Below are 22,613 nucleotides of genomic sequence, written 5' to 3'. Positions count from 1 at the left end.
ATGAGCATATCGGAAACGGTGAAGCTGGTCGGCTTTTAGGGTGCCATTATCATTAGCAAGTATTGAAATTATGGGAGAACGATGGTGAAACCACGAGTAGACGACAAGGTTTGGACGTCCACGAAAGGTAGAGATCAGAGCCTTGGTCGAACTGTAAAGCAGGATATACGGCAATATGTGGCAAACTGACGACGGAGTACAACGCTGGTGCAGCCACAACTGTTTTGGATCACACTTTTCATCACACATTGTTGAACTTGTCATTGGATAAATCACGCTCCTTAGTAATGTCGGTGGTCGTGTCCCAATAGGCCATCACGCAGACGAATGTCTGTTCGAAACATGCGCCACGCCCCGGACAAACGCGGGTCGGGGGGATTATGATGCTTAGGAGGACATTTGCTTCCCCTTCGTTTGGACCAGTCGTAGAAACTTAAGGCACAGCAAGAGCTGTGGACCACTTGAACTTTATTGTGGACCACCTGCATTGCTTCACGCTTGAAGTACGCTCCAAGAAATGATGAAGAAAAGGATCTTAATACCACGCAAGAATTATTCGAATCGAACGAAAATCGGTACTAGCGATGTGCATGGACAGACAAAAAATGATTACAGTTTCAGCAAAATTGGATGGTTTCTTTAAGAGAAAGAAGTTCACAAATTCAGCAAGTCAGTAACACGATGATCCACCTCTGGCCCTTATGAACGCAGTTATTGGGCTTGGCATTGATCGATGGTGTTGTTGGATGTCCTCGTGAAGGTTATCGCGCCATATTCTGTGCAATTGGCGATTTAGATCGTCAGATTCCCGAGCTGGTTGGAAGTCCCTGCCCGTAACGCTCCAGACACTCTCAACTGGGAAACGATCTGGTGAACTTCTTGGCCAAGGTAGGGTCTAGCAAGCACGGAGACAAGCAGTGTAAATCCTCGCCATGTGTGGGCGGGCCTTATCTTGCTGTAATGTAAGCCCAGGATTGGCTGATCGGTAGCGAAACTGGGTGTAGAGTATCGTCGACGTACCGCTGTGCTGTAAGGATGCTGTAGATGACAACCAAAGGGTTCCTGCTATGAAAAGAAATGGAACCCGAGACTATCACTCCCGGTTGTCGGACCTTACGGTAGGTGACAGTAAGATATGTATCCCACCACTGTTCGGGGCATCTCCACATACATATTCGCTGCTCATCGTTGCTCAGTTAGATGCGGGACTCGTCACTGAAGACAGTTCTACTCCAGTCAATGAGATTCAAGGACGAAAACGTGTCTGCACACGCCCCGGACATTGGTGGGTTGTTAGACTGAGTGTCGCCCGCCATACGGTCCGAAACTCAGGAGTGATGGTGCCATTTATTTTCATAGCACAACACATTTGGTCGTCATCTGCTGCATACCTGTCCCACAGTGGTAGTCAACGATGTTGTATGCCCGATTTTTATGCCCTTCATGGCAAACTATGCCAGGTTTGCTGTTCAGCAAGCTGAGGCCCGTCTGCACACGCCGAGAGATTCTAGTCTTTGTCCTTCGTGCTCGCCAAATCCCATTTTGGCCGGCAGAGTCATGCGTTTCGTTCTTCATGACCATCTACGGCTGCACATTGCACGTGTAACGAAGACACTCTTGAGGCGTTTTCAATGGGAACTGTTCTATACTCCACCATAAAGCTCTCCCCAGTTGAGAACGTTTGGGGCATTATGGATAGGACTCTCCAGTCGTCTCTAGATTTTGTCTATGTAAAGCGTCGATTGCACACAATTTATCACGATATCTCTCAGGAGGACCTCCAACACCTCTATCAATCAATGCCAAGCCGATTACTAATTGCATAAGGGCCGGAGGTGGAAATACTCTATATTGACTGCTCAGTTTATGAAGGTCTTTCTGTTGAATATATCGTCTGATTTTTCTGAAATTTTACAATTTTTTTTTGTCTGTAAGTGTACGTCACATCTTCTGATTTCCATCCCATTCGGACAACTGCTTCTTTGTCCATTTTTTCTAGGAGTCTATTTCCCAACGGCGTTATAATCTTCCAGCATGACAGTTGTTTGTGTTACAAGACCAGAATATTGCTGCAGTTGTTCATAGTGGACGATTGTGTGCTGAGGTTAATGTCTTGCTCACCACATTTATGTGATATTGATCCAATGGTACACATTATAGTAAGCTATCGGAAACCAGCACCGCGTTAACAAATCACGGGTCGTTAATTGGCGGAAATCGTGTCACCTGTGGTATACCCGTCTGGAAACCTGTCAAACACCTGTCTAATCCACCCCGTTCATAATCTATTGGCTTCCAAAGGCGAACCACGCGTTGTTACCAGATAGTTGTAATGATATGATGTATCAGTTCATGTCTACATTATACAGTTCATTACGACCTTTGATAAGTTACTTGTTGACTAAACCTTTGCAGTATCAAGAGAATCCCGCCGGAGGTTCTAGCCCTACCTCGGGCATGGGTTTGTGTGTGTGTGTGTTGTTCTTAGCATAAGTTAGTTTAAGTTGTGTGTAAGTCTAGGGACCGATGACCTACGCAGTTTGGTCCCTTAGGAAGTCACACACATTTGGACATTTATTTTATCAAGAGAAACTGTAACACTCAAAATACTACAAAGTGGTTGAGGTGTTAATTTGGCGTGATTACAACTTTTTCCATGTTTTGCTGCAGGTATCTGTACAAGAACAGGCTGAGGGAGATAGAGCCACGCGTCTTTCAAGGTCTGAGGAGTCTGGAGCAATTGTAAGTACCAGCTGACCACTGTGTGCGCTCGCCCGCCTCCTACGAGTACTCTAAGCCGCACTTCCAGGAACACACTTGTTGCGTGGAAAAGCTGCAGCAAGCTCAACAAGCACATCTGGCACCTTGCCACGTTGCTAACTAGCAGTTTTTAGGGTTCTGTACTTCAGTCGCTATAAACGGAACCATTATGGGTCGCTTTTTAGTCCGCGTATCTCTTTGTTTGTCTCTCTGTCTTCTGAGTGTTAAGAACCCTTTTCCTCAGGAACGGGTAGACTATCAAGTTCAAATCTATGTCATGTGGTGAGGTTTACGGTCCCTCGACGCTAAATAGGTGAATTAGAAACATATGTCCATTTATGCCAGAAATTTTGATGCTCGCAAACGCCCTCACTAAAACCTATAACATATCACCCGCTGACCTACAGTCATGAAAATGGCGAAAAGCATGGGTTCACAGTACACGTAAGAGAAATTCTGAAAATTGTTGATTTGTAGTTATGTTAAAAGAAAAAAATATTTTAATTTTCGTTCTTAAAAAAACTTGGAATTACCGAGATCCATATGTTGCCAGTATCAGTATCGAAACAGGCAAAAATAATCGAGATTCTCGATTAACGAAATGGTTGGACAGTTTGTATACATCATTAAGTTTGTACGGAACCCTCTACGCGCGAGTCATAATCGCACTTATCCGGATATTTTTTATTAAACCATAACACTACTTTGTTATACAATAAAGTTCTTTAATAACATGTTGGTACGTTATATTTGATCCGGTAAAGATATTGAAAAGCAAACTATACGAAGGCTCTAAATAATGAAACTTTTGTTGAAGCAGCAGAATACATCACTGCAAGCACGGATCTTGATTTACAGAGACGCAAATAAATATGTAGGTAATATTTTACGAGACTGATGTTCCAATGAAAAGATTATCCCCGAACTACGCTGAGACAGTGCAGTAGAGGTTTCCAGAAAGCTTCACTGAAGAATAGCACAAATGTTTTTGTTTTTATTTTATATCAGTTTCATATTTATGACGCAAAAAAATCATTTTTCGTGAAATCGTTTTATTACAACAGGTGTTGGGAAAGTCGATAAATCGAGCGTTGCGAACACTATCCTCGCTACTCTGGACGACCATTATTTGCATTCCAGTTAAATAGCACTAAAACAGCAGCTTCAGAGTGCGGTATGGAGGTCAGTTTGTAGTAATTAAAAATATGGTAAATGGTAACATAAAACAGTTTGAGTTTAAAGGCTATTTGGTAATATTGGCAATGTTGAAAGATAACACATAAACAGATTCGCTTCAGATTAATATCAGCATCTGAGAGGAGAATATCATGAGGAATATCACATTCCGAAGAGATGCAATAACAAATTTTAAAAAAAGGTCCGATAAAGAAGTACTCTCAATAAGGCCCCAGAGACATATCACTTTAAAATTACTGTATATTCCATATTCCTTTACACCTAGGTAATATGGATGTTATGAACTAGTTATACAACATGTTTCGATGTCTTGTGGATGTGACACTAATGTAGAACGCTGTCCCAGTTACTGACTGGGAAGAAAATAATGACATAATTACAAATCAAAGAAACTCCTTGAAAAGCAAAGTATTCTTATATTCTCGGAACAGACGTATTGGAAAACAGTAATACAATATTGAAGGCGCAACATGATGTTACATCCTTGAGCCCCCCGGTTATAGATGTGCCCTTGTCCGATTAATGGCTGACGCTACAAATCAGTTTAAAAAAATATAACTTTATTTATGAAAATATACAGTACAGCCTAAAACGAACTTTAAATATTCACATACTCCTTTACCTTTTACCCATATGAATACAGACTGATTTAAAGATAATTTTCTCCTCTTACGAGTATACAAAGACAAAGCAGAATGCGAAATATAAGCAGATTTACCAAAGTCTTTTTTAGCAAGATCTGCCATATGATACGTGCGAAAGGCAGTAATGTCTCTGTCAACGAAACTTTCGAGTTCACCAACATTGGGTGCTCCTGTGCCTCCACGGACAATGGCTACAGTAAACCATCCGTTACCATGATCAAACGAATCATTAATAGCTAAACTAAACCTAAGTCGGCATCCACAGAACACAGAAGGTCCGTCCAGCAAGGCTTGAGCAGCGACAGACTTGACTGGTATACGATTCTTCTTGTCTCCAGATGTTGTAGCAAACTCAATGTTCTCGATGGTTTTGTAGACTGTCTTTCTTTAGGACACCCACCTTGATAATAAGAGGTCCGAAAATTTTGTTCTTCGTAAGAAACTGTACACTAACAGCCGGCCAGGGTGGCCGAGCGGTTCTAGGCGCTACAGTATGGAATCGCGCGACCACTACGGTCGCACGTTCGAATCCTGCCTCAGGCATGGACGTGTGTGATGTCCTTAGGTTAGTTAGGCTTAAGTAGTTCTAAGTTCTAGGGGACTGATGACCTCAGAAGTTGAGGCCCATAGTGCTCAGAGCCATTTGAGCCATTTTTTTGAACATTTCTTTCAGCAGATGAGACCAACCACTACCCCTTTAAAATACCTGTGGACAGTTTACTGAAATGTTGAAACACCACTACTCTCAGCCTATCTCGGAATGAATACTCTTTTTCACATGGATTTCTTTTGTTATTATTTGAAGTAAGGTTGAGGAGTAAGAGAACAGCCATACATTTGTCGCATTGATGTAACGGTAAAATAACGAGTCAAACTCAATCCTTAAATGTGATCCGTGTTTAAAAATTTCATTCGGAATGCCAGTAGAAGAGTAAGGGCACCTAGATGCGCGTTACATCACTAGTCGCAATGGAAGCGTGTCATCTACATAGAAAGGATTTATACTTAAGATATGCTGGCAGATTTTTGGTATGTAAGAATGGGAAATTTCCTATTCAAATAAGATCGTATAGCCAGACCAGAAGCTTCAGTCTGCCAGTACCTCTCTTCTAGTCTCCAATCTCCACGGCGACAGATAGTTAGTTAAGATGCCGGACCAGTATAATGTAGGGGTGCATTACAGATTCCCATCGTTCGGACCTTACTTTGAAGAGCACGCGGACAATTTCCATTCATACTTTCCCTATGAGAGATTGTTCCACCAATTTGAATGACCAACCGAAGTTTAAAAGAATCATTGAGAAGAAACACCGTAGAGGGAAGTGTGGTTCGGGGGTACTGACACACGAGAAGTAATGAGGTGCGTCTGAACTTCTCTAAGGTTGTAGACATTCCGATAATCAATACCACAGTACACGGTGCAGGTAAATAGGAACGGGCATCTCTAACAAGGACAATGACAGAAGCTCAATAGACAGATATAGGCAGACGGAGTGTAATGACAAAAAAAAAAAAAAAACCCTTGATAACAGAAGAAGTACTTCAACTGATCGACGAATGAAGGAAGTATATATCTGACCAGCGAAATTCAGGAATACAGAAATATAAGTCCCATAAGAATGAAAAAATGAAAGATAGTAAGCGCAAGGAAGTCAAGGTGAAATGGCTGCACGAAAAGTATGAAATAGAAAAAGAAATGGTCATCGGAAGGACTGCTTCAGGATACGAAATAGTCAAAAAGGCCTTTAATGAAATTAAAAGTAAAGGCACCAACATTCAGTGTGCAAGAGGAAATTCACTGTTAAACGCAGAGGAGAGAGTGGATGGGTGGAAAGAGTGCACTGAGGTCATCTACGAGCAACTCTTCGATGATGTCATGAAAGAAGTTTGTAATGGGTTACGGCATGATGAAATGGTACTAGATATTTAAGACATAGGGAATCCATTATTAGAATCGCACACATCTTCTGAAGACTTGAAATTCAGTAAGGTGGAAGACGTAGGTAACATTCCTTCAAAATTTCTAAAACCTTTTGGAGAAATGGCAACCAAACCACTATTCAAGATGGTTTGTAAAATCTATCAGTCCGGTCATTTACCCCAATACTCCTGAAAAACTATCAAATGGGCAATTCCAAAGATAACAAGCGCAGATAATTATGAGAACTTCTGCACAAACTGTTTGAGATATAACGTACCCAAGTTGCTGACAAGAATAGTATACAGAAGATTGGAAAAGAAGATTGAGGATTCGGTATCTCACAATCGTATCGCCATGAGGAAAGTTAATGACACCAGAGAGGTAGTTCTGCATTTAAATCTGGTAATGGAAGCGAGATATAAGGAAAATCGTGATACATTCATAGGATCTGTAGACCTAGAAAATTCTTAAGAAAATTACAGCAACATAATGTGAAAGACTAGTAATATACAATATCTACAAAAACGAAGAGAGAAAAATAATAATAGAAGACCAAGACGAAGTGCTCAAAATAAAAAGATTATAAGACAGAAATGTAATCTTTCACCCTCATTATTCAGTCTGTACATCGGAGAGTCAGTGATGGAAGTAAAAGAAAGGATAGGACTGGGATTAAAATTAAGGGTGAAGGGATATGAATCATGATATTCGCTGCTGATATTCCTTTCGTCAGTGAAAGTGAGGAAGATTTGCCGGATCTGCTGAGTGGAATAAACAATTTAATGAATGTACACTACGTATTGAGAGTAAGCCGAAGTAGTAGAAGTGAGATTAGCAATAAAATTGAGATCAAAATTATGGACTAGAAAGCAGAGGAAAGAAAGGATTTCTCTTGCTTTCAAAGCAAAATAACGTATGATGGATGAAGCAAGAAGAAAATAAAAAGCGGGTTAGAACAGACGAAGAGGGCATTCCTGGAGAAAATGAGTATACTAGTATCAAACTTCGAAGAAGAAGTTTCTGAGTGTACATGTGCAGCACAGCATTTTACTGAAGAGCATCATTGACAGTAGGAACGCCAAAAAATGAGAGATTCGAAGTATCTGAGCTATGGTGAAGTAAAAGAATGTTCAATATCAGGTACTGGTAAAATAAGAAATGAAGAGATTCTTCGCGGAATCGACGATGAACGTATCGACAAGAAGAAGGTACCTGACAAGACGTCAAAGAATAACTGCTGTGGTACTTGAGCCAACTGTAGATGGTAAAAACAGTATGGGAGAGATGGGCTCGAATGTATTCAACCAAAATATTGAGCACTTGGAGGACGTTGGGTGCAATTTATTCCGAAGATTGACAGAAAAAAAGCTTCGTCTTCAACGATTGGAACATCGACAGTTCGTTAAATTCTAACATTTCTGCACCCTCTACATCATAGCCCCAGCGTATCGTACTTAGCGAACGGTACACATCATATCAGGTTCATGTTCAACCTTCGTATTTCATTCTCCGATGGTACATGTAAAGAAAAGTGGTTGATGACTCACTCACTTTTTACCTTTCTGATCATTGTGCAAGATGGACTTTAGTGGAAGGAACAAATGTGTTGCTTTGTTTTGGAACAAAGATCCTCGGATTTTATGAGGTTATCAGCAACCCTTGACGACTATCTTGTAGCACCTCTCTTTGTAACTTATTGAACATTTTTCTAAAACGTGCATCCTGACCAATCAAAGTGGCAGCTGTTCTCCTCCGTTCATCCTATTTAATAATTGTCCCAGATCCTCGAAGAGTAATCAAAAATTCTTCGAAAGTGTGATTTACATACGACCACATCCGTAGGTGATTTTCCCTCACTTTGAGTTCGTTCAACACATCTTCTCCGCTCTCTGGTATATACTTGGCTAGATGTATTTGGCTCTTCGAACTTAAATCGCCCAGAACAGATACACGTAGATACCAGATATCCCTATCGATTCTTGTGATCATAGATAGTCATCACCCTTTCCGTCTATTTACTCGTATTATGTTAGATATTCGAATATCCATCGAAGAGCTGCAGAAATTATCAGTCAGGTTATTTGAATATCTAGTGAAAAATAGCGGTCGTATCACACTTCCTTAAAGTACGCTGAACGTAGCTTCTGCTTCCTCTTCATTAAGGATGATTTAAAAACAGTCACACCTCTCTTCGGATATTGCGTATGTACATACACTGCTTGCGGTGCTACTGAGTGTAACTATATCAAGCGTTTTATAGAAACCCAAAAAACACAGTATCAACCTGTTCTCTGCTATCTACTTCCTTCTACATCTCATAAATACAGAAAGACGTGACGCACGCAATGGGTACTTGTAACTACTTGACTCATTCACAGCAGCTGCCCTGTCTCCAGAAAAGCCGTCAATAATAATTTTTTTTCTCCCTCAGACGCCCTCTTCTAAGCCGCAGGTAGCTCCCTGAAATCTAGAAATCTCTAATAGGAGCAAGCTGTTGACGGAATTAAACGTTGCCTGTACAGCACGTTCGTATATTCAGGAAGTAAGTGCATGGGTCATGAGAACTAAGAAATCAGGGTCGAATGTGTAGCACATGGTTTTTAATCTGTGAGATAGTAGAAAGTGGACCATTCGTTCTGAAGGCAGTCCCATGTTGACATCGATTGATGACGGCGTAAGTCTGTTATTCAAGTATGAGACGTTCTCTGATGAATTCTGACTGAAATATAAGGATGTAAAGTGACTACAGGACATAAATGAGTTCTTGTATACCTCGTCTTTGCTTGTACTACGTATAGCGTGAAATTGACGATAAAATTCAAAAATTTTTCCACTCTGTCATGTCTTCTCCGCAAAAGAGCAGCATTTCCATTCCTTCAGAAGAACCCTCGGTGGGTTGGCGTCTGATATATGGTGAAGGGCGTCCTCTCTTAAACATGTTAACGCCGCTTTGTGGCCACTGGAGGGCAGGGCCACTCCTGCCTTTCAGCAGATCAAAGAACAAGGGTAGGGGCGCAGCAGCTCTTTTGGAATTCTGTAGCGTGCGTGCAGCGCTTATCCGTCATGCTCTTCCCCTGCGCTAGGTTCTCAGGGATTTTATGTGCTGTTAGTCAGCAGATCAGATAAAGTTCACACCCGTTTCCGTGAGTCCCTACTCCTCTGAACACTAACACACCGACTTGCCGTAATATTCCCTAAAGAAAATTCTCTGTTATCGTTGCGATATCCGGTACATGATTAGACTGAAAATTTCTTTTTAAGTCTAGTTTGATTCGTACTGTCAAGAATTACTCTCCTGTTCCTATCTCTTCGTCTCAGAGTAACACTTGCAACCTAAATCCCCAATTATTTGCTGGATGTTTCCCAGTCTCTGACTTCCTCTACAGTTTTCACTCTCTGCAACACCCACTAGCACGATAGATATTTTCCATTGATGTCTTAACACATGTCTTATCACACTGTCTCTCCAATGTTTCCGCACATTTCTCTCCTCGCAGATTCTGCTGACAACCTCCTAATTTCTCATCAGTTCACCTAACTTTAAACATCCTTCTATAGCACCATATCCAAAACTCTTTGACACTCTTCTTTTCGATTTTCCCGCAGTACTCTATGTTAATAAACTTCTCTTCGTGAGGAACGCTTTCTTTGCCATAGTCAGGCTACATTTTGTATCTTCTCTACTTCCACCACCATAAGTTATTTTGATCCCCATATAACAAAACTCATTGACTACTTTAAGTGTCTCATTTCCTATCCTAATTGCCTCAGCATCACCTGATTTAATGCGACAACATTCCATTATCCTCGTTTTGGTTTTGTTGATGTTCATCTTATACCCTCCTTTCAAGACACTGTCCATTCCATTCAAAATTACAATGTCATCGGCAAACTTCAAAGATAGAATTTCTTGTCTATGGACTTTAATTCCTACACTAAATTTTTCATCATTTCCTCAATATACAAATTGAATGACATCGGGGGTAGGCTACAACCCTGTCTCACTCCTTTGTGAACCACTTTCTCCATTTCCTACCCCTCGACTCATGGCTGCCATCTGGTTTCTGTAAAAATTGTAAGTAGCCTTCCGCATTCTGTATTTGATCCCTGCCACCTTCAAAGTCTGAAAGAGAGTATTGCAGTCATCATTTTCCGAAAATTCCTCTAAATATACAAATTCTAGAACCTAGTTTGCTTTTCCTTGACCTATGATCTAAGATAACTCGTAGGGGCAGTTTGTCTCCCATGTTCCAACATTTCTACGTAATCCAAACTGATCTTCCCTGAGGTCGGATTCTACCAATTTTTCCATCCGTCTGTAATTTTCACACCTGTCAACCCCTGCTTTCTTAGGGATGGATATTATTACATTCTTCTTGAAGTCTGAGGGTATGTCGCCTGACTCATACAATTTCTTCACCATGTGGTAGAGTTTTGTCATGTCTGGCTCTTAAAAGGCTATCAATAGTTCTAATGGAATCTTCTGTCGACTTAGGTCTATCAGTGCTCTGCCCAATTCTTCACGCAGTATCATATCTCCCACCTCTTCTTCATCTACGTCCTCTTCCATTTTCATACTATTGCCCTGAAGTACATCTCCATTGTATAGAAATATACTCCTTCCACCTTTCTGCTTTCCCTTCTTTGCTTTCTTAACGGGTTTTCAGTCTGAGGTCTTGCTATTAATGATTTGTTACGTTATGAACAACATTTTCTGTCTAAGAATTAGAAGTTCTTGGAGTTAAAGTGATATTCTATAACAATTTCTTTTGATCTTATCAAAAGTATTTTCTGAAGAAGTATGACTAGTTATTCCAATCAGAACTAAAATAATGTTTTATAACAGTCTCTTATGATCTAATTAGGACGTGTGAATATTCTTCACATAGCTTTATTTGTCCCGGACATCTCTGTTTGTTACCGAATGCATCACGCTGGATTTTCTTCGTAAGGCATAAGGTTATTCATTTATCACTTGTCTTTGTACAAGTAATTAAATTCTGAGTGGTTCTCTTACAAATGTGCAAGGAGTAGAGTATTTTATGAATCGACCCTTGGAGTTTAAAAAACAGCATCATTTTGTAAAATTACGATAAACACGTTCGCAGAATAATATTAAGCTCTCAAGAGATTCGTCTTGACAGGTTCTGGGTGTGACATGACCTTAAAGGAGGTCAAGCCAATAGGGGAAATTTTTTCTCCGCAGTTAATTCCTATGTAGGATGTCGAATTTATGGATGTGTTTCATATGTAAAACGAGTAGTTGCAACAAACATCGAGACAATTGTTTCTCAGTTTTTTAAATTTATTTTTCCGATGCAAGTGTAATGTACAACTTACTTTGTATTTACAGCGGTAAAAAGCATCTCCCTAAAACACAGTAATACAGAATATCTATCTCGAAAATGTTACCGAACACTTGCATTTAAAAGTTCCAAGGTAATTAAAACATATTGACTGATAAACGGAGATAGATTCAAAACACTACTAATTAATTCCTCTGTGTTGGTACGATATTTAGTTCCATGTAGATTAATCGTCCTCCGTAACTATTTCAGTAACTTTCTTGTCTGTTTGTGGACAGAAAACGATTCTCTGAAATAAACGGAAAGATTTTACTGGATCGCTCATACGGTTTGCCGGCGGTGCTTGTTTGAAAAAGAGAGAAGAAAGCAAACAGCCATTCGTCGTTTGTTTGCGACAGACGGAAATGATTAAATTAATTGCCGATCTGATCGCTGGGAGCTGTTATATGTTGAGCATCTGGTAAACATTGGGGTACGTTGATACAAACAGCGCTCGCATTTAACGCAAGCATTTCCGCTCTCGCATTGTTTCGACATCTGTTCCCGTATCGTCAGTGCGTTTTATCGAGTGCAGAGCCGATTTAAAAGCGGTGTTGCAGATAAGTATTCGCCTCCTGACAGTCGTTAATTGAAGCCTGCATTACATGGAGCTGCTCTCTATGCAAATGAGCAACTGATTATTGCGTGAATTGGCATGTTACATTGGAATACACCAATTTTCCCTGCCTTGATTAAATGAGTCAGTGCCAAGTACGTTTCAGTTGTCCACTGAGCGTACAACATGAATTTTGTAATGAGGCAAATTATATTAAATTAAAAAAGTCAGCCATTTTCAAATACATTTTGAACTGAACAAACATTATATTCATCAAAACTGTATTAATTCGCTTTCAAAGTCCAATCAGTTCCATTCATGTATCATGACCGAACATTTTTTGGAAGCTAATTATTATCGAAATGATTCAGTAATTAAGTTTTTCTCCTCAACAGTAGCACAAGCTGAAACCCTATGGGCATATACGCATTAAACAACATCTTACGCAACATGTGCTCCAGAGAAGGTGATAAAAGACGATAAAAGATTGTGATATGAATTGATATTTATAAAAGTGTGGATGTTATGTAAAGACTCTTGGTATGCTGCAGGTAACCAGGTGGCAAATCAGTTGTTAGAGTTCCTTATGGTGGGAAAAGACCAAAGAGCCGCATGTAAAACAAGAGCAAAATAACAAACTATAGATATGTGTTCATTTCGTTCACAGCTATAAAGGTCTCGCATCAGTACTGCAACTACCGCGTGTACCAAATTAGCCTATAGTTTCTTGATATCAGTCACTGCGTTTCAAAGAAGAACACAAATGAATTTCGTGCCGTCAATAGTACAGTTGCAACACTGCACCGCCTCCAGTGCCGTAAACCAATATGGCACATGCTAGCTACCATTTACAAGATATTCACTAGTTGCCATAATTACCTCTATTTCGGAACAAGTAATTTATTCCGTACATAGTATCCTTCAGGATGAGCTAAGAACAAAAACCTGCTTTCCGTCTGTAGATCTGGTTGATTACTGCGAACTGTAGGAAACAGATAGGAGCGTTTAAGCAGAATGTTATGCAAGTATAGTTCACGTCTAAAACGGGGCGATGAGACACTACATCTCTCTCGCTGGTACGTTGTAATATATGTCGAAGAGGCATGAAATAGGTGAAGACAAATTTCATAACTGGCACAAAACTACTAGAAGACGTATCAATACTAAGGGTTTCTGGTGATATAGGTCTTCCGTCCACATGCAAGGAATATATAAAATAATTGCTAAGTGTAATGATCTAATTACTTACAAAAAGTACTGGGTTAAAGATTAAACACGGTTAGAAGTAACAAAAAGAGAAAAACACATAGCTGAACAGTGGTCTTATGCTAACGATTCTATGGTAGCTGCATCCACTGTTATGGTAGTATGCCTTTTAGCAACAACTCCGCAAACAGCTATTTTTTCATGCATTTTTATTAAGGCACTACCGGTTTCGTCGCTTGTAGTGACCTCAACGGGTACCCGTAAACGTTAAAATATAGTACATAATATAATGGAGAATATACACTCCTGGAAATGGAAAAAAGAACACATTGACACCGGTGTGTCAGACCCACCATACTTGCTCCGGACACTGCGAGAGGGCTGTACAAACAATGATCACACGCACGGCACAGCGGACACACCAGGAACCGCGGTGTTGGCAGTCGAATGGCGCTAGCTGCGCAGCATTTGTGCATCGCCGCCGTCAGTGTCAGCCAGTTTGCCGTGGCATACGGAGCTCCATCGCAGTCTTTAACACTGGTAGCATGCCGCGACAGCGTGGACGTGAACCGTATGTGCAGTTGACGGACTTTGAGCGAGGGCGTATACTGGGCATGCGGGAGGCCGGGTGGACGTACCGCCGAATTGCTCAACACGTGGGGCGTGAGGTCTCCACAGTACATCGATGTTGTCGCCAGTGGTCGGCGGAAGGTGCACGTGCCCGTCGACCTGGGACCGGACCGCAGCGACGCACGGATGCACGCCAAGACCGTAGGATCCTACGCAGTGCCGTAGGGGACCGCACCACCATTCCCAGCAAATTAGGGACACTGTTGCTCCTGGGGTGTCGGCGAGGATCATTCGCAACCGTCTCCATGAATCTGGGCTACGGTCCCGCACACCGTTAGGCTGTCTTCCGCTCACGCCCCAACATCGTGCAGCCCGCCTCCAGTCGTGTCGCGACAGGCGTGAATGGAGGGACGAATGGAGACGTGTCGTCTTCATCGATGAGAGTCGCTTCTGCCTTGGTGCCAATGATGGTCGTATGCGTGTTTGGCGCCGTGCAGGTGAGCGCCACAATCAAGACTGCATACGACTGAGGCACACAGGGCCAACACCCGGCATCATGGTGTGGGGAGCGATCTTCTACACTGGCCGTACACCTCTGGTGATCGTGGAGGGGACACTGAATAGTGCACGGTACATCCAAACCGTCATCGAATCCATCGTTCTACCATTCCTAGACCGGCAAGGGAACTTGCTGTTCCAACAGGACAATGCACGTCCGCATGTATCCTGTGCCACCCAACGTGCTCTAGAAGGTGTAAATCAACTACCCTGGCCAGCAAGATCTCCGGATCTGTCCCCCATTGAGCATGTTTGGGACTGAATGAAGCGTCGTCTCACGCGGTCTGCACGTCCAGCACGAACGCTGGTCCAACTGAGGCGCCAGGTGGAAATGGCATGGCAAGCCGTTCCACAGGACCACATCCAGCATCTCTACGATCGTCTCTATGGGAGAATAGCAGCCTGCATTGCTGCGAAAGGTGGATATACACTGTACTAGTGCCGACATTGTGCATGCTCTGTTGCCTGTGTCTATGTGCCTGTGGTTCTGTCAGTGTGATCATGTGATATATCTGACCCCAGGAATGTGTCAATAAAGTTTCCCCTTCCTGGGACAATGAATTCACGGTGTTCTTATTTCAATTTCCAGGAGTGTAGAAAGCCCAACCTTCATAGTTAAAACTAACTATTTATTCATTGACTACCCGCCCTACGGAAACTATGGTTTTATCTGTGAACATTTAGGCCTTTTAAATTCTCCTCCATGTTGTTTACCATGTTTTAATGTTTATATGTAACTGGTGAAGTGGCTATAAGCCATGAAACCGGTGGTGCCTTTGTGAAGTTGGTTCAAAATACAACTGTTTGCTGGATTCTTGCTAAAAAATAGTATTGTGGAAGGTGTCGAAGTAGATATGATGGAATTACACTGTATAATGAGCATTACAAACCTGTAACCAAAACAGGTAGGGGTTTTTCTCAACAGTGGCACGACAAAGTTTTTTTAGTCAGTAAAAGCATCTTGCTATCAAATATTTGCAAGGAAGTTGTACATCTCGAGCATGCAAATATACAGGGTGCTTCAAAATCGTTGCTTCTAACTTTTAGGGGTGACAGATCAGGTTATGGAACATCTTTTGTTAGTGACTAACTGTCACTGTTCTTTCCCGGTGCCGTAGGGATAGCTCCGCATATAGCTGTATTTTGACCTGATTTTACTAAGGCACTTCTACTCATGCTCTAGGTAGGTTGCAGGGCGTAGGTGGTCTGCGACGTGCGCATACAATGTGTATTGCCTACTCCCCAACCATCCGCTACGCTTGAACGCGGGTATGCTGCGCCTATCAAAGTTCCTGAATCGCTCCTAAAGTACGAATCACCGATTAAACACGCTCATTATTACGGTTTTGTTGTTGAAAATCGCTCTATCAAATTACTTGGACAGGTTATATGGTGCACATCTGGTTAGTAAATCCCGCTAGCTCGGTTAAAAGTCGTTGCACCCAGGATAAGAGAGTACTGAAGGACGCACAGAGTCCGCGGTTAGCGTCACTGAACATTTTGTTTCTAACAAAAATTGTTCCCCATTATGCGATCTATCGCCCCTAGACCCTTGATGAAAAGCCTGCGGTAACCTGTATATTAATGACACAGAGCAAGTACGAACGGATTAAACATCCTATGGAGGCATGCAAAATGAAGAAGTAACATAAAAAATGTAAAATATCGAAAATAATGGGAAATACATGAAGTGCATGGAAAACCGTTGCTAGAAGTAGGGTCGTATAAGATAGTTATCAGGAATAGTTATGCTTGTATGAGTAGTGAAATACAATGGCCAGAGACCTCAATACTACCTCTGTAATAAATTAAAGTTGTACGTATCAGTCAATAGTTGAGGACATGATCAAATAATTATTGAACGTGTATGCTCACATAACCTCGGGTATGTAATTTTTAATTTTCCTCCGAAAGAAAAGATACGTTTTAAATATAGATATCTGGTGATTTCTGGCTGTAATTACAAACAGAGTATATTTTCCACTGTTCTCCACTAGCCACTTTTTCCCTCGCACAAAAAGTTATAGATTTACTCGCTCCATAAAATTTGAATAAAATTTTAAGTTTTCGATGACTGCCTCCGTAATCATCGTCGGAGACTAAAACTGACTGTCGCGAACTGGCGAACCTTTCGCTTCTACACCCACAGAACGGCATCTGATTGTTTGTGTTATGTCATGATGACAGTATGGAAATGGAAAATACCGAGGTGACGTCATTACGTCCAAAGATTTTGTTTCCGCCCTCGGTCCAGTGTAGAGAGCATGTATAGGGAGAGAGTGGCCATAGATGAAGTTGCCAGTGATTGGTTGATTAGCTTTCGCAGAAAAATGGCGCCAAACGTCTCTCGCGCTTCCTATGTTCGCCATGCTTTTGAGTTGAATTGAAGTTCAGTGGACTTTTGGAAACGATTAAAAGGTATATGAATTATTGAGAGACTTGTTATGCGTTGTGCATGCATGTTCGATTTAGTTGTATATCGTTTTTAGTACGTAATTAGCGCCTGCGATGTTAAACACGAGTTGAAATACTGAAGCGTTTTGTGATGAAGTCGGTAGGCCCACATGTTTGAAGTAAACACGTTAGTAATTGTACAGTATTGTTTTTGAAATCTGTAATTCGTTCTGAAGACGTTAGTAAACGATGCCAGGTTATGCTGCATTTGGTTGTTCCAATAGAGGCGAAGGTGGATTTCGCATGTTAGCATTTCCACGCAATGATGAAAGAGAAAACAGTGGGCAGTCGCAGTTAACAAGGCTGACGTAAATCAAACAGGAGCTTTGCGGAAAGCCAGCCGGAGTGGACGTGCGGTTCTAGGCGCTGTAGTCTGGAGCCGAGCGACCGCTTCGGTCGCAGGTTCGAATCCTGCCTCGGGCATGGATGTGTGTGATGTCCTTAGGTTAGGTTTAAGTAGTTCTAAGTTCGAGGGGACTGATGGCCTCAGCAGTTAAGTCGCATAGTGCTCAGAGCCATTTGAACCATTTTTTGAACCTTGTGGAAACCAACCAAGTACTCTTATCTACGCGAAGTAAGTCGTTTTTGCTTTTTATACATACAACTTCCAATATACATAACTAAATTTGAAAACAGACCTGTAAATTGGCTTCGTGAAAATTATTATAACACATTATTCTTATAAACAAAGGCATTTAACGAATGATTTGTCTTGTGCTATTGATTCGGTGAGTGTGTACTCCACTACTCCACTACTGGCTATTCAAAAGTCACGCCCGCAGTTTGGCAGAAAAATGGCCGCCGAATCGTCCGGTTGGCCACTCTCTCTCTAAACAGGCTCACTAGTCGAGTGTTGCTTGCAGCGCCATCCCTACGGTGTCTCTATTGAAGTTGTTTTCACAAAGTCTAATCTGAACAGCTTCCCCGATCACAGAGTCCGAATAAGTCGACTCGTGAGTGTGTATTCTCGTTAGTTCATACAAAATCTCAGCACACGCCATTTCCGTGCTGTCAACATGACATAAAGCAGCTAATAAGATCTGTTAGCTGCGTATGAAAGTGGGAACCTCGGCAGTTAACGACAGTCACTTTTAGTCCTCAACAATGATGATGGAGGCAATCATCGAAAGCTTGGAATTTTTTCGGAATTTGACGCGGCAAGTAAATCGACACCTTTTTATGCGATGACTCCGTAGCGGAAAACTTCTTAGCCATACTTTTTCCTTTGTACTTACAGCAAACCTCCGGAAGTATCTTCAAATGGCCTGTGTTTTGTACGTATCACTTAAGAAATTTCATTTCCCTTAGAGACGTGAGTCTGAAGACTGTAGAGGTGAACTTGAAATACTAGTATTTTGCTTTATGGTTTCGCAATGATTGTTAAGTTATTCAAACAAATCGTTTTTCCTTCCTTTCAAATAAACTGACCAACTGACTATCCTGAAGTCGTTCACTTGGTTACTGTCCATTTAAGGACTTCGAGAAGTAGTCGAAAATGAACTGAAGAAACTTCCACTGCCTCTCCCGGTGCCCTTGTGTTTCCTAAAAAAAAGATCCCAGTGGTTCTAACTCGAAGGAGCAAGGATATTTTCACACAGAGTGGATGATCTCCTTTGAGACGTCGTAGAAGTCGTGCTAGCTGGACCACAGCCAGCTAACGAGCTGTAAAGCTTGGAACTCATGTGGTCGTACAGATGTCCGAACACAAGTTCTTGAAGGGGCAGTTAAGTGTGTTCCTGAACGTGAATTTGCAGCGCTAATACTGTGAACAGTGCTTTCTTAGTTAATATCACGTGTGTACAATGTGTAAGCATTTCCATGTCTTATAATTGACGCCATGTGAGATGAAAAAGCTCTTGTGGAGCTGTTGCAGTAAAGTATATTGTGCAATCAAGCAAAAGGTGTTATTAAGGTCTTTAGAATGTGATACCAGTTAAAGAAACAAGTTGTTCCGGCAATTTTTTCTTGTTTGGTGTACCAGTTATGATAAAAATGTTTACAGCTGTGCATATTTCGAGTCACTTTGTCATAGGCTAACTTACACATCGTATCACAACACGTGATTTATGTTTTAATAGTTAAGCTTATACCTTTATTATTCACTAATAACAATAGGTAGCTGACAAGTCTGCTCACTGGCATTTGTGTCTGACAGTGAGTCTGTGTTACTAGCGAACACCGTCTACAGAGTGTCAGCAGCAGCTATATGGCGCGTTAGCTCTGCAGCATGAGCTGCCTTATTTACTGGTTTTTGTCTTGTATTTTCTGTCAACAGGCTGTAAACAGAATGAACATCATTTTGGCTGATTCGTGACGCTGCAAGCACGAAGCGGACAGAAGATGACAGACTTAATGGGTGTACTTTGTTCGTTAAGCTCCTTCAAAGCTGTTTTCCAGGGCATCTGCTGTGTGTAGCTGCTATCAGCAGGAAGTCATAATCAGAATATTCAGACTACAGTGTTAATAACGGCTCTATCACAAATCAGGAGATATTGTTCCTTCGGTCCATGCTTGTCGCAGCGTTACAGCTATGACAGTTCAAAATTCTGATTCCACAGCGATGTTAATCCAAAAAACTATGACAGAAGGAGAAACAAAAATATAGCAATAGTTCGTGAGTGCTCTTAAGCTTCACAGTGAATTCAACTTGTTGTCAGATTTCTTGGAATACTGCACAAATATGCGGTATATGTATTCGTGGTCAAGCCGCGCGGAATTAGCCGAGCGGTCTGAAGGCGCTGCAGTCATAGTCTGTGTGGCTGGTCCCGGCGGAGGTTCGAGTGCTCCCTCGGGCATGGGTGTGTGTGTTTGTCCTTAGGATAGTTTAGGTTAAGTAGTGTGTAAACTTAGCGACTGGTGACCTTACCAGTTAAGTCCCGTAAGATTTCACATACATCAGAACATTTTTAATGCTTGGTTAAACATTCTGCACCACGTCCTTACGTCCTTCACGACAGCACTTTTGGGTCAAGGAGCACGTAATAGAATTGTGACAGTAAAAAAAGAAAATTGTAACGTAAATATCAAAATTGAATATCTCCTGCGAGTTATTTCCATTTACGAGGCTCTCTACTTCCATATCAGCTCGTGTGGGGACAGAAAGCCCACAATGCCTTGGGGGGGGGGGGGGGGGGGGAGGGGGGTAGAGGGTGATTTTTTGAAGTCCTTGATTCTGCCCAGCACTCATGCGCAATACGTATCGTGCTCGCTAAAATTCAGCCACCTAGAGACTACAATAAACACAAATAAAACAAACTATTCGTGCTACAGAGGTATTTCTGTTGAGGAGTAAGGATAGAACATGACACTCGACTCAGTGAGGTTACAGTAGTCTCAGACATCTTAGAGATCACTTAACGTCTTTGTTTACACATGTTTCTTAAATTTTAATGTGTAAATTGATAACTGAAATTGGCCCTGGAGTTAGTGCCCCTTTCATTTCGTTCTTTGGACGTACAACCAACGTGAAAATAGGTAACGTTCAGAAAAGTATTGTGCGCGTCCGACTGTCGCTAGAGAAACCCATGTTTAGCAGCTGTGGACGCTTGATTCGTGTTCACGTGGTAAGAGCGTGACAGACAGGCAGACAGGGACTCAGAGCTAAACGCATACCAGTGGCGCAGTTCTGGTGGTCGCAGTCTGACAGAGGCGGAAGGCAGCAATGATCGCAGGGGAGAGGAAAAGAAGATGGTGTGCTGTCACGGTCGATAGTGTGTGAGGAGAACTGTCAAATTTTAATAAATATGTCACGTGTAGTACTCAAAGTACTTATTTCATTTCATTGTTCATCAAAGTCTCTGAAACGATGGTGCAATCTGCACTGGATGTATACTTTAACTTCTGGTGTCGGAAGGCTAAGGGATTAATATCTACGTATTGCGCAAGTCACCATACAGTGCATGACTGTGGTTCATTATACCATTACCTGTTATTCCCGTTGTCACGCTTGCAAACGCAGCGAGGGAAGAATGACTGTCTATATGCTTCCCTACGAATTCTAATTTATCCTTTATTGCCTTCTTGGACCTTTGGTGAAATTTGCATTGGCGCCAATCGAAACGTTCTGTATTCAGACCCAAATTCGGGTATCGTAAATTTTCTCAATAAAAGGCATATTTCGCTAGAAGAACTCGTCTCCCCTCCACGCATTCGCATTTGAATCCTAGAAGCATCTCCATAATAGTTGCATGTCGATCGACCCTAACGTTATCGACACCAGCAACACACCACTGAATTCCTTTGTTGTCTCCCTTTCCTGGCCTAGTGGGCCTCGCGAACACTCGAGCAATACTCAAGAGTGGGTCACACAAGTGTTTTAGACAAGGTCTTCTTTATGTGAGCTGTGCTTTCCTTGTATTCTCCCAATAATCCGAGGTCGACCATTTGCCTAACATACTACCGAGATTATGTGCTCGTTCCATACCTCGTTAAAGGTTTATAGTGACGTTACCATGATGTAAGCGACGAACAGAGAGACGTTTCACCACCATGATATGGAGACCGCTCTAGTGGCATGTCCCGGAAACAGTCACTTTGCGTGCAGAGGAGGTATCAACAACAACAGGATTCAGTATTCAAGAATAGACATTTGCATGTCTTACACTACTTTCTTCTTTTACTAACATGACACAGGCAAATTACAGCAAATAAAGCCGTCGTGCAATGAAAGGCTAAATGACGATTACATGGCTGTACGTCGTGAAACAGTTTTATAGTACATCCTAGTCTCCGCTTAGATTTCGGTTCAGATCAAGACAAAAAATCTACTTTTAGTATTATTACACACAACGGTAAAGCTCTTAATAACAGCAAACTGCTCGGGATTTGCGAATGATTTGGCTGTTGGCTTGGAAGAAGTCTCCAAAAGATCGCCTTGAAAATAAGGTCAAGAGTACCCTTCAGTGAAACAGAAATCATGCCTATGAAACCCATCTGTATAAGTAAGGCTATCAAGAACACTCAGAAAACTGAAACTTCCTGGCAGATTAAAACTGTATGCCGGTTGGAGACTCGCACCCAGGACCCTTTCCTTTCACGGGAAATGCTCTACCGACTTACTCCCCCTCACAGCTTTACTGCCTCCAGAACCTCGTCTCCTATCTTCCACCTGCGAAGTTTGCAAGACTATCACTCCTTGAAGAAAGGATACTGTGAAGACGTGGCTTAGTCGCGGTCTAGGGGATTGTTCCCAGACTGAAATTTTCAAACTGCAGCGGAGCCAAAAATTAACATAGCTCTATAAATATTTTAGATAAATCATCAACCATAACTTCATTGAGAAAGAAATATCAATAGATTGAACCAATGAAATGAGAAAAGCTCAGTATATAATCTGCTCACCTTAAAATAAGTAACGCTTGTCATTGGACAGTTAGATGCAACACGATAAAGCCGTAACTACT

General features: G+C 41.7%; 1 protein-coding gene across 2 annotated transcripts in view; it reads left to right on the top strand.

Annotated features, from left to right (window-relative positions):
- The window catches only part of LOC126365858 (peroxidasin homolog), a 1,186,130-nt gene that overhangs the window by 911,794 nt on the left and 251,723 nt on the right, over window positions 1-22,613 (top strand). For both annotated transcript variants that reach the window (XM_050008525.1, XM_050008523.1), the window contains exon 4: window positions 2,671-2,742. In XM_050008525.1, coding sequence (XP_049864482.1) covers window positions 2,671-2,742 — 72 coding nt within the window. The remainder of the gene's footprint in view (window positions 1-2,670; window positions 2,743-22,613) is intronic.

Source organism: Schistocerca gregaria, chromosome 4, assembly GCF_023897955.1.
Source record: "Schistocerca gregaria isolate iqSchGreg1 chromosome 4, iqSchGreg1.2, whole genome shotgun sequence".
NCBI classification, from domain to species: domain Eukaryota; kingdom Metazoa; phylum Arthropoda; class Insecta; order Orthoptera; family Acrididae; genus Schistocerca; species Schistocerca gregaria.
The sequence above is the reverse complement of the archived record's forward strand: the minus strand, read 5'-3'. Positions and strand labels throughout refer to the sequence as shown.